The following is a 14,438-nucleotide window of genomic DNA, read 5'->3' on the forward strand; positions in this document are numbered from 1 at the left end:
ACTCATCATCCTGACTTGTCATAGTAAGAAACTGACTCATTGTGAAAGTATCCTGAATGTATAAGATCGTGAAAGTGCCTTTGTCTGCCAAGCCTAGTTTGGCACCTACCAGATACTGCAGGTATAAACTATACACATGAGTATAACTTTTGCTTTTATGGCATACCTGGGCCCTGAAAATAGCAATCCAGATCGCTATTCATCAAAGTCTGACGAGGCCCCTTGACAACCACTGGGCCCACAAGGTTGTCATATAGGTGATCTGATGTTCAAACAGACTGTTCCTTTTACATATGGCAGTTTTTTTTTGTAATGTCCTTATCTATATGCAGATTGTCCTCAAAGTAAACCCGCCACAGACATGGGCAATTCAAACTGAGCATGTGAAGAAAAAACACATATTTCAAGGTCAACGTCCGTAAACACAGAAATAGTGAAGTTGATTCAGAGATATGGGCTTCCAAAGTTTTATGCAAATCCTTGACTTTTGTCCCTTTAGCAAAACTCCAAGAATTTAACAAATTCTACCCTTGCAGTCCATCCCCTCTTCTTCATAGAAATTACAGGATAGAGGGGATGGTACTTTATAGGTGCAATTAGTACTATGACATAAAGTATTTTCAATAAAAACACAATTTATTAAGGTCACAAAAGACACATATAAAACAATTTGTATAATACATGGACAGCTTTGTGGTCATTCAAGGCGTATTTTTGTAGCTCCTATAGTTGTTCCCACATATTTAGTCCTACATGTTTTGCCGTATGGCATCCTCAGGGGCAAGCGTGGTTTTTATGGCTACTATATGAATGAACAAAAGCCAATTACAAAAAGTGCATATAATACCATATCAATAAGTACAATCACTATGCATATCAAAGACTATGAGAATAGATACATGAATACATCTCCCCCCCACTGCCAAGATTTCCCTGAAGGGAGTCATACCTCAATGACCGAGAATGAGATCCAGTTATTGTCAAACACATTGACGTAGGAATCTGTCCGGGTGGCCCAATGAGCCCAGATGTACAAGTGTGAACCGCCCCAAAATGTTGGATCTCCGGCAGTAATGGATTTAGCATCAAGTGTATATAGTAATATACAAGAAAAATAGAGCCTAAAGATTAATAAAAAAAGCTTGTGGTCAATCGGTTTATCACCTTTACTTTTACCTATGCAATCCTGTATTATTCCTTACCAAATCAACTTGCTTAATATCACCAGTATAAGGGATGCAGGGAGCCTGATTAAACACTAGATGGCGTCGGACATTTAAATAAATTCCACATGGGGCTGAAAGGACTGCCAAATACAAAAAAGAAAGTTTGTAAGTGTAAGCATGTATTGTCACGCATGCCTTACATGATAGTGTAATTATAGCTAGGAAAATACCGTTGTACAATGAAACCCACCTGATCTCTTAAGGTTCACCGCATCTCATAGAATCTATAGATGAAAAGGGCTGAGATGGAAGGAATGGGGAAAGGCAAACAAACACCCCTGACTGAGAAAAGAGTGAGCCGCCCCAACCTATGAAAAGCACAAAGCACCAGGTCAGTGGGGCAAACGCCCCAAACATCTTAAAATGGCTAAATGTCATCCACATGGTAACAGATCATGGTAAAATGTTGCATATCTGCTCTCACTTTGTCACTGTTGTTTGGCTCCCTTGGGCTTCCACAAAATGGCCACCACCATGTGGGTCCTTATATACCCCTCCCTATCCTGCCACAGCGTAATGACATCACGGCATAATGCGGACGCAATGGGGAGGGAATCGCCATGCAGGGCTGTCCCAGACCAACCTCCACAGCAATCACTACCAATTTGCAGATCAAACCAGCGTGTGAGGTCGACGCCTATGACCAGGTCTGCCCAAAGGGCAGGGCCACGTCCGGGGAAATGCCCCCAGCCCTAGGCACCCCAAGCAGACAGCTCCGCAAATACGAGCCCCTCCAAGGCGGGTGCACACTGGGACACAGTTCCCATCTCCTCCACTGCAAGAGTTGAAGTGTTACTAAACCCAAAACAGTAAAATCAGTCTGTATTTGCAGTAAAGCACCGTTGTTATACTTGCTGTGGAACCTAAGGGGTTAATCCTCTGCATTCAATGGCGACCCTAGGGGGGGGCCAGAGGGGGCCCTGACCCCCCCAACATTATGATGTGCCCCCCCCCAAAAATTTTTTTTTTTTTTTTTTACAAAAAATCAATGTCTAAGAGGGAGAGAGTCCCCAGTCAGCTCCTGAGGGTGATTCCTCCCCCCTCCCCTGCTCGCTGACACTGCATAATGCGAGCGTTCACACAACCACGGCCGCCTGATCTGCTCCTTCACCTGCATCCTCATTGGCAGGGAGAAGAGCGAGTTGCAGGAAGGACTCCACCAGGACTTTCAGTTACTGAAAAAACAGATTGATTTCTCCCGTCCTTAGGACAGGAGAACCAGCCTGTAAATTCCAAGAGATGCCAGACCAGCACTGTCAATAGCAGGGGCAGGACAGCAAGAGGAGGCTGGGAAACCCCACAGTGGCAGAACACCAGGGCCCGGAGGCAAGACAACCTTTGCAACCCTGATAGTTCTCCCACTGCTTTGGATCCTTATATTTTCTTGATATGCTGGTGACATATATCTCTTGTTTTCTGCCACCCTGGGGGACCCCAATACAGTAGGAGGGGAGCTTACTGCAGAACATGTGATAGGGCCCGTTGTGGGGTTGTAGTAAAGGGCCCCAGGATATATATATATATATATATATATATATATATATATATATATATATATATATATATATATATACATTTTATAGTTGCCCCCCTACTTTTGTCCCTGTCCCCCCATGTGCCCCCCCTAAATTTGAAAGCTGGAGACGCCACTGTCTGCATTGTGTAAAAAGGTTGTTTGATCCTGTCTTCTCTGATCCTCCCCTTCTTCTACTGTCCCCAAACCATCTCCTGATAGAACAGAGGCTAGGGAATAAGCTGCACATGCTCAGTTTAGTGTGTATTGCTAGAGAGTTTTTTTTATTTTTTTATTTAGAGCGTGCATGTGATCAGCACAGGGCCAATCAGCACTGTCCAGACAGAGGGTTAGGGGCCCTGCAGCCTCATAGGACAATCGGAGTAGGATGAAAACTCCTCCTACGAGCTTTAATCTGGCACTGATAGAAGTCACAAGACTGCTGTAACTGCTGATGAACAAAGGTATTTAGCAGTTTATATTTACTAAAACTATTGCATTTCCATGTTCTGCATACTGTGGGAGACCAGATATAATGAATGCAGGGTCCTGGGTGTAGTAACACTTCAAATACTAATTTCTTTCTCGAACATCACGGGACACAGAGCCACAGTAATTACTGATGGGTTATATAGGTATCACTGGTGATTGGACACTGGCACACCCTATCAGGAAGTTCAACCCCCTATATAATCCCTCCCCCTTGCAGGGATACCTCAGTTTTTACGCCAGTGTCTTAGGTGATGGACGTGTAAAGATGTCCTGTGCTGAGCTCCAAAGGGAATATCCTAAGATCCTATACTGGGGCAAGCCAGGCGAACCGGATCCATTCAAAGTGTCTTTTCATGGCCGAATTGAATGGTACCCGGGCCTCGTGTCTGAAGAAACGAGGTTTTACCCGTAATGCTTCTCTTTTTAGAGAGCTGGACCCCGCAGATCAGAAAATGGCTTTAAACTTCCTAATTTCTGGCGAGGTGCTTTACGGTCCCAGAACTGTTGGATCCCCCTATTCGTAGGGGGCCCCAGTCTCTGACGGTTTTTTCAAACGGAGCCCACCGTGAGAGGTGAAGATTGGGTCTGTGTAAACAGCACCCTGCGGCTGGATAAGGTAAGAGGAGATTCCACAGAATTTTTGAGTTCTAGTGGCTTTTCTCCTTTAAGGTAAATGCATGCTATGCCTATTGTGACCACCGGGGGCTGCCAAGAGCACAAACCTGCACATGCTGACTGTCTGTCTCAGGTGTCTTCATCGCTGATTATGTCCCAGCGTCTCAAGCAGGCTGCAAACAGGTAAGATGGAAAGGGGGATTTCTCATGTTTGAATGTCCCCCCCAGGCTAGAGAGGGGCCACAGGGGTCTAGAAAGTGGTTATACCACCCGGGCTCTGCGGCCTAATGGCCACCATCTCTGAAGATAGCCGTTCAGGCAGATCTTGTTACCAGCCTCCCTCCCCCCCCCCATCCCCAGCTTTTCTCCAGAAGCATGACAGGAGAGTCGGCAACGCGGGAAGCGCTCGTTTTTTTCAAAACTCGAGGGGGGGGGGCGGTAGAGGAGGGGGCGGGACGTCAGCACAGGTGCTTAGACTCACACTCAGGCCAGCTGCAGGCTATTAAAGGCACTCTGTACAGGTGCACTCAGCCTTCTGAGAGACACAGAGCTGACAGTCGCATGTAAGGTGGGACACAGGCATTCTCCTAGGCAGCATTTACTGAAGTAACACCAGACTGAGCATTGGGTAGCAAGGCTTTTAGCCAGACTACATCGCTCAGCGGGCAGTGTTCATTTGTATACCTCACACCTTGTTGCTTTGCACTATGGGTAGAAGAGGTTCAAGCACCCCAGGAACCAGAGACACTAGGGGATCTCGTTCAGGTTCTGAGGGCCCCCTGTCGGCAGCATCCTCCCCCCCCTAAAGATGGGCCAGGGACGGCTAGCCAGGGAGAGCCATCGGGGTCAGGGGCTACACCTGCTTCTGGCACTTCAGCCCCTGTATATATTACACAAGAGGTTTTTTCCTCAACCATTAATGGTCTAGAGGAAAGATTAATGGCCGTGATTACGCCTTCACTCAGTGGAAGAAAACGCACTAGGCTTTCCTCTGTTCCCCAAGACCCTCAGACAGAGGAGCTCTGGGATAAAGGAGATGAATCCCTTTCAGAGGTTCAGGATGGGACGGATGATTCCTCTTCAGAGGAATCAGGTGGAGAGGGACCCTCTGCGACTTCCCAAGAGGAGAAAGTCTTAGTGCAGATCCTCACTGGATTGGTCCGCTCCAAATTTAAGTTGCCCATACCTGAAACTGCTAAAGAATCCTCTTCTGCTTTGGGGTCACTGAAACCTTTCCAAGCAGCACATGCTTTTCCTGTTCATACTTTACTTGAAAAGCTCATTTATTCTGAGTGGGATGACCCAGACAAACGTTTTTTTCCGCCGAGAAAGTTTTCAACACTTTATCCGATGGAAGAAAAGTTTATTAAAATGTGGGGAATACCGGCTATTGATGCCGCCATTTCCTCCGTAAATAATAGCCTGACTTGTCTTGTAGACAATGCTCAGATGCTCAGGGATCCTGTAGATAAAAGGATGGAATCCCTATTGAAGGATGTTTTCTCCTTAGCAGGATCAGTGGCCCAACCTGCAGTAGCAGCGATTGGAGTCTGTCAATACTTAAGAGACCATGTTAAGCAGGTCATCAAAGTATTACCTGAACAGCAGGCCCAGGGGTTTGCTAACCTTCCAGCGGCCTTATGCTTTGTGGTTGACGCCATTAGAGATTCTATCGTGCAAACCTCCCGTCTTTCAATGGGGTTGGTGCATATACGTAGAATCCTATGGTTGAAAAATTGGTCAGCCGAAGCACCATGTAAGAAGCTACTGGCTGGGTTTCCATTTCGTGGTGCAAGGTTGTTTGGAGAGGACTTGGATAACTATATCAAGAGAATCTCTTGTGGGAAAAGCACTCTCTTACCTGTCAAGAAGAAGAGTAAGCGTCCCTCTTTCAAACGGACTCTTTCCCCAGCGCCGGGGGCTTCAGCCTCCAGGCAGTCTCGACGGCCGCCTCCATCGGGGTCCAGAGACAAGAGTCAACCCCAGGGACAAAAGAAGTCCTGGCGAAAGAAGCCTACTAGGCAAAACGCTAAGACCTCTGCATGAGGGGGCGCCCCCGCTCACTTGAGTGGGGGGAAGACTGCGACAGTTCTCAGAGCTCTGGCAGGAGGACTTCCAGGACAGATGGGTAATCTCCACGGTAACCTTAGGGTACAAGCTGGAGTTTCAGGAATTCCCCTCTCCTCGGTTCCTCAGATCAAATGTTCCCAGAGACCCAGAGAAGAAGCAGTCACTCCTTCTAGCGTTAGAGCGACTTTTGTCGCAGGAGGTCATTATGATAGTTCCCGCAAAGGACCAGGGATTGGGCTTCTATTCCAACCTTTTTACGGTCCAAAAGCCAAATGGGGATGTCAGGCCCATTCTGGACTTAAGGGATCTGAACCGATTCCTAAGAAATCAATCCTTCCGCATGGAATCAATTCGAACAGTAGTTCCCACCCTGCAGGGAGGAGAATTTCTGGCATCAATAGACATCAGAGATGCATATCTGCATGTGCCCATTTTTCCTGCTCATCAGAAGTTTCTGCGCTTCGAGGTAGGAGGGTGCAATTTCCAGTTTGTGGCTCTGCCTTTCGGGATAGCCACTGCACCTCGAGTGTTCACAAAGATCTTGGCTCCTCCTCTGGCCAGATTAAGGGCTCAGGGTATAGCTGTCATAGCATACCTAGACGACCTGCTCTTGATAGACCGGTCGGTAGCCTCTTTGAATGGAAACTTGAGGACCACGGTCAGGTATCTAGAACACCTGGGTTGGATACTCAACTTAGAAAAGTCTTTCCTAAAACCAGTAAGAAGACTGGAGTATTTAGGTCTGATTATAGATACAAGCCAGGAGAAAATATTTCTACCCCAGGCAAAGATCACTGCTTTGAGAGAGCTGATTCTGACAGTAAGGACCAAGAAGGGTCCCTCAGTCCGCCTTTGTATGAGGCTACTAGGGAAGATGGTGTCTTCATTCGAAGCAGTTCCCTATGCTCAGTTTCACTCAAGAATGCTGCAACACAGTATTCTGTCGACCTGGAACAAGAAGGTTCAGGCATTAGACTTTCCGATGCACCTGTCGCATGCGGTGCGTCAGAGCCTCAATTGGTGGCTCATACCCGAAAACCTGCAGAAGGGGAAATCCTTTCTACCGGTTACCTGGACGGTGGTAACAACAGATGCCAGTCTGTCAGGTTGGGGAGCAGTTCTGGAACAGGCTGCGGTCCAAGGGGTATGGTCCAAGACAGAGAGGACCTTACCCATCAACATTCTGGAGATCCGGGCGATACATCTAGCTCTAAAGGCCTGGACTATCAGGCTACAGGGTTGTCCGGTCAGGATCCAGTCCGACAATGCCACAGCAGTGGCTTATGTCAATCATCAGGGAGGCACCCGGAGCCGAGCTGCTCAAAAAGAGGTGAACCAGATCTTAGTCTGGGCAGAGATGCATGTGCCATGCATATTGGCAGTTTTCATCCCGGGAATAGAGAATTGGCAGGCGGACTATCTAAGTCGCCAGCAGTTACTTTCAGGGGAATGGTCTCTGCATCCCGACGTCTTTTGGGCCATATGCCAAAGATGGGGGGTTCCAGATGTAGATCTCTTTGTATCCCGATTCAACAAAAAGATTTGTGGCAAGGACAAAAGATCCTCTTGCATGCGGGACGGATGCGTTGGTGATTCCGTGGCATCGGTTCTCACTGATTTACGCATTCCCGCCTATTCTGCTACTACCACGACTCCTTCGCAGGATCAGGCAGGAAAGGAAGTCGGTACTTCTGGTGGCCCCCGCTTGGCCCAGAAGGACTTGGTATGCAGAAATAGTAAGGATGACGGTAGGTTCCCCGTGGACCCTACCGGTACGCCCAGACCTGTTATCTCAAGGTCCAGTGTTCCATCCTGCCTTACAAACGCTAAATTTGACGGTTTGGCTATTGAGACCCACGTTCTGAAGAGTCGTGGGCTGTCAGGTCCTGTCATATCTACCTTGATTAATGCAAGGAAGCCAGCTTCCAGGATGATTTATCATAGAGTCTGGAAGGCTTATATAACCTGGTGTGAATCCAGAGGTTGGCATCCCAGGAAATATGTCATAGGTAGAATCCTTGATTTTCTACAGATGGGATTAGAGATGAAGCTGGCCTTGAGTACCATCAAGGGCCAGGTCTCTGCTTTATCAGTATTACTTGCTTCGCATTCTTTGGTCCGAAACTTTATGCAGGGGGTGATGCGTCTTAATCCTCCGGTTAAAGCGCCCCTAAACCCCTGGGACTTGAATTTGGCCCTGGCTGTGTTACAGAAACAGCCTTTTGAACCAATAAGTCAGATTCCTTTGGTCTTGTTGACAAGGAAATTAATTTTTCTGGTGGCCATCTCTTCTTCTAGAAGAGTATCAGAATTAGCAGCTCTTTCCTGTAAGGAGCCTTATTTGATTATACACAAGGATAGAGTGGTACTACGCCCTCATCCTAGTTTTTTACCGAAGGTGGTTTCTGATTTTCATTTAAACCAAGACATTGTTCTACCTTCCTTTTTTCCAGATCCCTGTTCTCCGGAAGAGAGATCTCTACATTCGTTGGATGTAGTAAGAGCAGTTAAGGCCTATCTAGGGGCAACTGCTCAGATCCGCAAGACGGATGTTTTGTTTGTGCTGCCAGAGGGTCCCAATAGAGGACAGGCAGCGTCAAAAGCTACCATTTCTAAATGGATTCGACAGTTGATCATTCAAGCTTACGGTTTGAAACAGAAGATTCCTCCGTTTCAGATCAGGGCACATTCCACAAGGGCTATTGGTGCTTCTTGGGCAGTGCATCACCAGGCCTCTATGGCTCAAATCTGCAAGGCCGCAACCTGGTCTTCAGTTCATACATTCACCAGATTCTATCAGGTGGATGTGAGAAGGCATGAGGATATCGCCTTTGGGCGTAGTGTGCTGCAGGCAGCGGTACAGGGTCCTCAGGTCTGATTGCACCCTACTTGGTCGTGGTTCCCCCCCCTCAGGTAGCATTGCTCTGGGACATCCCATCACTAATTACTGTGGCTCTGTGTCCCGTGATGTTCGAGAAAGAAAATAGGATTTTTTAAAACAGCTTACCTGTAAAATCCTTTTCTTTCGAAGGACATCACGGGACACAGAGGTCCCGCCCCTCTTCTAATACACTATATTGCTTGGCTACAAAACTGAAGTATCCCTGCAAGGGGGAGGGATTATATAGGGGGTTGAACTTCCTGATAGGGTGTGCCAGTGTCCAACCACCAGTGATACCTATATAACCCATCAGTAATTACTGTGGCTCTGTGTCCCTTGATGTCCTTCGAAAGAAAAGGATTTTACAGGTAAGCTGTTTTAAAAAATCCTATTTTAGTCAAGCGGTTTTGGGATAAGGTGTAATACTTAACTTATTCAGGGCTTTGTCAGGCTCACTCAAATGCCCTGTACACACAATCGGACATTCCTACAACAAAATCCATGGATTTTTTCCGAAGGATGTTGGCTCAAACTTGTCTTGCATACACACGGTCACGCAAATCTTGTCGGAAATTCCAAACGTCAAGAACGCTGTGACATACAACACGTACGATGAGCCGAGAAAAATGAAGTTCAATAGCCAGTGCAGCTCTTCTGCTTGATTCCGAGCATGTGTGGAACTTTGTGCGTAGGAATTTACGACAACGGATTTTGTTGTGGGAAAATTTGAGAACCAGCTCTCAAATTTTGTGTGACGGAAATTCCAATGGAAAATGTCCGATGGAGCCTACACACGGTCGGAATTTACGAACAAAAGCTCCCATCGAACATTTTCTGTCAGAAAATCTGACCGTGTGTACGGGGCATAACTATGTGACCGGCCCAAAGCAGTGTCCCTTCTAAGATACTTCAGACCCTGGTCGCAAGCTCACCTCCTAGCCCTGCATTGTACTAACACAACACCATCTGCCTGGAGTTTGCATGTTCTCCCTGTGCCTGTGTGGGTTTCCTCCCACACTCCAAAGACATGCTGGTAGGTTAATCGGATCCTGTCTAAATTAGCCCTAGTATGTATGAATGTGAGTTAGGGACCTTGGGTTGTAAGCTCCTTGAGGGTAGGGACTGATGTGAACGTACAATGTATATGTAAAGCGATGCGTAAATTGACGGCGCTATATAAGTACCTGAAATAAAATAAATGAATAACGTCAATGGACTACCCACAACCCAGAGCTTTGGGCAGAAGAAAACTCTGGAGCTAGGAATAGAATAAGTAATACACCTTATCACTGCATCCCTGGACTAAACCGGCATTTACCCCTGTAGTGCAGCGGGCTGCCACTACAAGGGTCAAGTTTGACTAATTCCCAGAGTTTAGCTTTAATAGGATGGGCAGCCTCATTGACCAATAGGAGATTTAGAAAGTGAGATACAATGGGGCCAAGTTCAGCTTTTACATTTACGTTAAGATACATTGGCACATTTTTTTAACGCATCCCAACACAATGACTTTTAAAAAATAGGAGCCAATATGTGTTGGTTTGCAGTGGGTAAAAAAGTATAGAAAGTCTTACTTTTTGTCGCTCAATGCACTGCAGCACATGGTAACACCTGTCTGCGCAGAACAACGTCCATCAAGGCACAGGAAAAACAGCAGACCAGCACAAGTTTGGCACTTCTGCGATGACGTAGACCCTTTATATGTTAAAAAAAAATTGAGAAGTAAAGGGCATGTTAAAATGCAATACAGCATGCCAACTTATGTCACGCACACATTGTAGTACAAATGAACTCTTAGGGGTTCATTTACTAAATGGAAATGACTGTGCACTTTGCAATGTACAGTTGCTCCAGAGCTTAGTAAATGAGCAGAAAATTTGCTGACTTCCAACATACAATTATCTGCAAGCAGAAATGTGTTTTCTTTTTATTTTCCTTGCATGTGATTGGGTATTCTTTGCAAAATGAAGCCTTACCTCATTTACTAAGCTCTGGAGCGACTGCACTTGCCGAATGCAACTGCACTCTGCAAAGCACACAGTCTATTTTCCTTTAGTAAATTCAACGCCTTAGTCTAGATTTTCATATAACTTCAGCTGCTTGTATTTGTAAACTAGTTCTGTTTTTTTTTTTTTGAGCATCTATTGCTTAAGTTCACTTTAATATCAGCTGTCTCCTGAGTCTATATATAAAATAATTAATGGTTTCCTTCTGATGGTAGAATGAGTGTATTAAATAATGTATTGCATTTAGTCTCTTCTAAAAGGATTGGGTGAAGTGACATTTGTGGAAGAGCGCTCGCTTACAGGAACATGGGGTCTAAACACCCTGGAGAGATGGAAATGGAAAACCACACAGAGCAAGATGACCAAAGGTGAGTTAAAGGGTACTGTCACTCAAAATTTTTACTTTTTTTTTGCCTTTTACACAGGTCTCATATTCAAAACAAAAACGTAATACATTTGATGCATTTGATTTTTAGCTAGCACGAAAATTGAATGAAGAATCCAATTGCTGTCTGTAACATCTTTTCCGTTTTTACTTTTTGATATAAGTTGAAAACCAATAGAGTGGTGTAAAAATATCAGTATGCGCCACATCCTTGGAAATGATGCCATAATACGAGAAAGAACTTCATTGGGACTTTTCAGGTGCTATTTTGGATCAAAACATATAGAACAACATAAATTAAAGTATAGCTAAAGGCAAAAGTTTTTTTTTTTTAGTTTTTGACATCATCAAAAGTAAAATTAACCACTTGCCGACCAGTGATCTACCTGTATGTCACTAGACTTCAAAGTGGTAACACCAGCTGTTGGCATCGTCCTGGTACCGTTTTTTTTTAGAGCCGACAGCCAGCTCTCTTCAAAGCGATCCTAGCGGCTAACTAGCCGCTGGATTGCTTTTACAAGCAGTGGAAGGAGACCTCCCGTGACTTTATCCCGAGTCCCGATTGATTAGCCGATGCTTCCACCGTCTGATCGGAGAGCCAAACAAAGACCGGATCGGCTTTGTTCGGCTATGATAAGCTGGAAGCGATGACCTGACACCAGTTCCAGTTTAGCCCTATGTCTACGGTTCCATTTTCAAAAATTAGGCTGGGTTCACACTAGTGCGATTGCATCCAATTCACATGACAGGAGAGTGTTCCCGGCTCTCAATGGAGCCGGTTCACATATCTCCATGGCGGCCGTGGAGCGGTTTGTACAGGAGTCCTGTGTGTCTTTGGCTCCGTTTTCAGGTCTGAATTCAGGCAAAAATTCAGGCCTGATCCGTCCCTGAAACAGAGAACAGGGACGCACCAGACCCCTGCTGTGGGCCGCATATGCTCTAAGTGTGAACCCAGCCTTAAAAGCATTTGAACACATAAATCTTGGTGTGATTGAATGCTTTTGAGGGCAGAGGAGGGATTTGAGGTATTTTACTCTCCATAAAGAGTACCTGTCACATGCCTATTGTCACAGAGGATGTTTACATTCCTTGTGACAGCAATAAAAGTGATCGAAAATAGAAAAACAATTTAGAGCAACAGTGTGGAAAAAAATTGAAAATAAATTTTTCCTTAAGTCCCCCCGTGCTCGTGTGCAAAGGCAAACGCACTTGTCAGTCCTGCGCACACCCAAACAGCGATTGTCCCACACAGGTGAGAAATTACTGCGAATGTCAGAGCAAATACGATGTGACATAAAAAATTGCAAAACCCACCATTTTATTCTTTTTAGGGCCTGCTTTCAAAAATTAGATAATGTTTGGGGGTCCGAACTACTTTTTCTAGCAAAAAAAACAGATTTTTACATGTAAACAAAAGTGTCAGAAAAAGGCCTAGAAGTGGTTAAACCAAAATGTCAAATTTTGGGTTGTCCCCAGAACAGTAATAGAGGGGAAACCTTTTTAATAAGGACATTCTGGGGACAACAAGGATTTCAATCACTTTGGAGGAATTTCCTCCATAAGATAGGCAACTCAATTCAAGGTCATGCAAACAGATAAAAACAGGGGGTATATCCTACTGTTCCCAACCACCAGATGGAAACCGGGTGTTGGGAAAGGCTTCAGCTGAGAGGCAATTTGGGATACAAAATGCAGGAAGTAGATCTTTGTAAAAGTGTCAAACTCATGGGTCCCTCTGATAACTGACCATCCCTAGAGCAGGGATCTTCAAACTACAGCCCTCCAGCTGTTGCAGAATTACACTTCCCATGAGGCATTGTAAAACTGTGACATTCACTGACATGACCAGGCATGATGGGAATTGAAGTTCCTGAACAACTGAAGGGCCGTAGTTTGGAGACCCCTGCACTAGAGGTATCTAAATACACATCTGCATAGAGGTATCTCCTATTCTGCAGACAAGGGCAAAAAGAGAGGACTCAATGATATAGATTTAAATCTGGTATAGGCCTAGGCAATCACCAATGCAATACTTGCCTATGTGCCACAGTAAAAGTATTTTGAGGTTTGGTAATTGTGTTTTAAAGCATAGTCCTTTTTTATTCACATTTGAAATTGCTTGGCAGATTAGGGGGATGCAGGAGGAAGTATGTTGGAGTCACACAGTAAGGTATTTTCATATAGTACAAGTAAACATTGCAGCAAAAATACTTAAAAAAGAAAAAAAAAAAAAAAAAAAAAGCAAAACTAGATTTCCGCTCTGTGTGGGTGAGCTCTTACCATATTGTGCAAGTATAAATATCATAATTGGACATAATGGCATAGTAACAGGCTCAGCCTTTAGTCATCATTCTGTCTGATGGCAAAGCCATTTCCTCTGCCACTTTTATTCAGAGGCTCTTTGGCCGTTGGATGCCCACTGATGATGTTACAGAAGTTTTTTTTGGCAAAAGAGATTTTGTCTCTTTTGCATGTCTCATTTGCCAACAAAAAATCTTAACCCCTAACAGTATTTCAAAGTGAGACTTTAAGTGATTGATTGTAAAACTTTGATTGTTTTTTTAAAAAAATAACAAACATGTCATACTTACCTCCACTGTGCAGCTCGTTTTGCACAGAGTGGCCACGAACACAGTCTTCTGGGGTCCCTCGGCGGCTCTCGCGGCTCCTGCCCACATCAGATAACCCCCGATGAGAATCGCTCTCCCAAGGGGTTACCTTGCGGGCGCTCCCGAGTTCATCATTCGTTCATTGCATTTGATTGACAGCAGCAGGAGCCAATGGCTGCGCTGCTATCAATCTATCCATTCAAGAGCCAAGAACCCTGGGCAGAAGGACAGCGCGTCCCCGCTGGGTGAAATTCCAGGGCTCAGGTAAATAAAACGGGGGGGGGGCAGGAGGGCCGGTCACTGCCAGGCGTTTTTTCACCTTAATGCATAAGATGCATTAAGGTGAAAAAACACGAACTTTTACAACCCCTTTTAGTTGTTCTTTAATGTGCAAGCCACTTTCTCTTGATGTGTTTGCTAATGAGCTCTTGACCCTACAACTAAGCCGACTGTAGATGTGTCATGCTCTCCTTGCTGTGCAGCAGGTACAGTCATGGCCAAGAATATTGGCACCCCTGCATTTCTGTCAGATGCACCACTTTGCCCATAAAATTGTTGCAATTACAAATGTTTAGGCATTGTCATGTTTTTAGTTCTTTTGCTTGTATTGGTATGACACAAAAAAGCGGAGAAACAAAAAG

At 45.2% G+C, this 14,438-nt stretch overlaps 1 protein-coding gene across 1 annotated transcript in view; it reads left to right on the forward strand.

Moving 5' to 3' along the window:
• MAN2B2 (mannosidase alpha class 2B member 2) overlaps positions 1-14,438 on the forward strand; it is a 106,052-nt gene that overhangs the window by 86,964 nt on the left and 4,650 nt on the right. Inside the window, exon 18 of the mRNA XM_073610441.1 lies at positions 11,051-11,171. Within this exon, the coding sequence (XP_073466542.1) occupies positions 11,051-11,171 (121 nt within the window). The remainder of the gene's footprint in view (positions 1-11,050; positions 11,172-14,438) is intronic.

Source organism: Aquarana catesbeiana, linkage group LG01 (genome assembly GCF_042186555.1).
Source record: "Aquarana catesbeiana isolate 2022-GZ linkage group LG01, ASM4218655v1, whole genome shotgun sequence".
NCBI classification, from domain to species: Eukaryota; Metazoa; Chordata; class Amphibia; order Anura; family Ranidae; genus Aquarana; species Aquarana catesbeiana.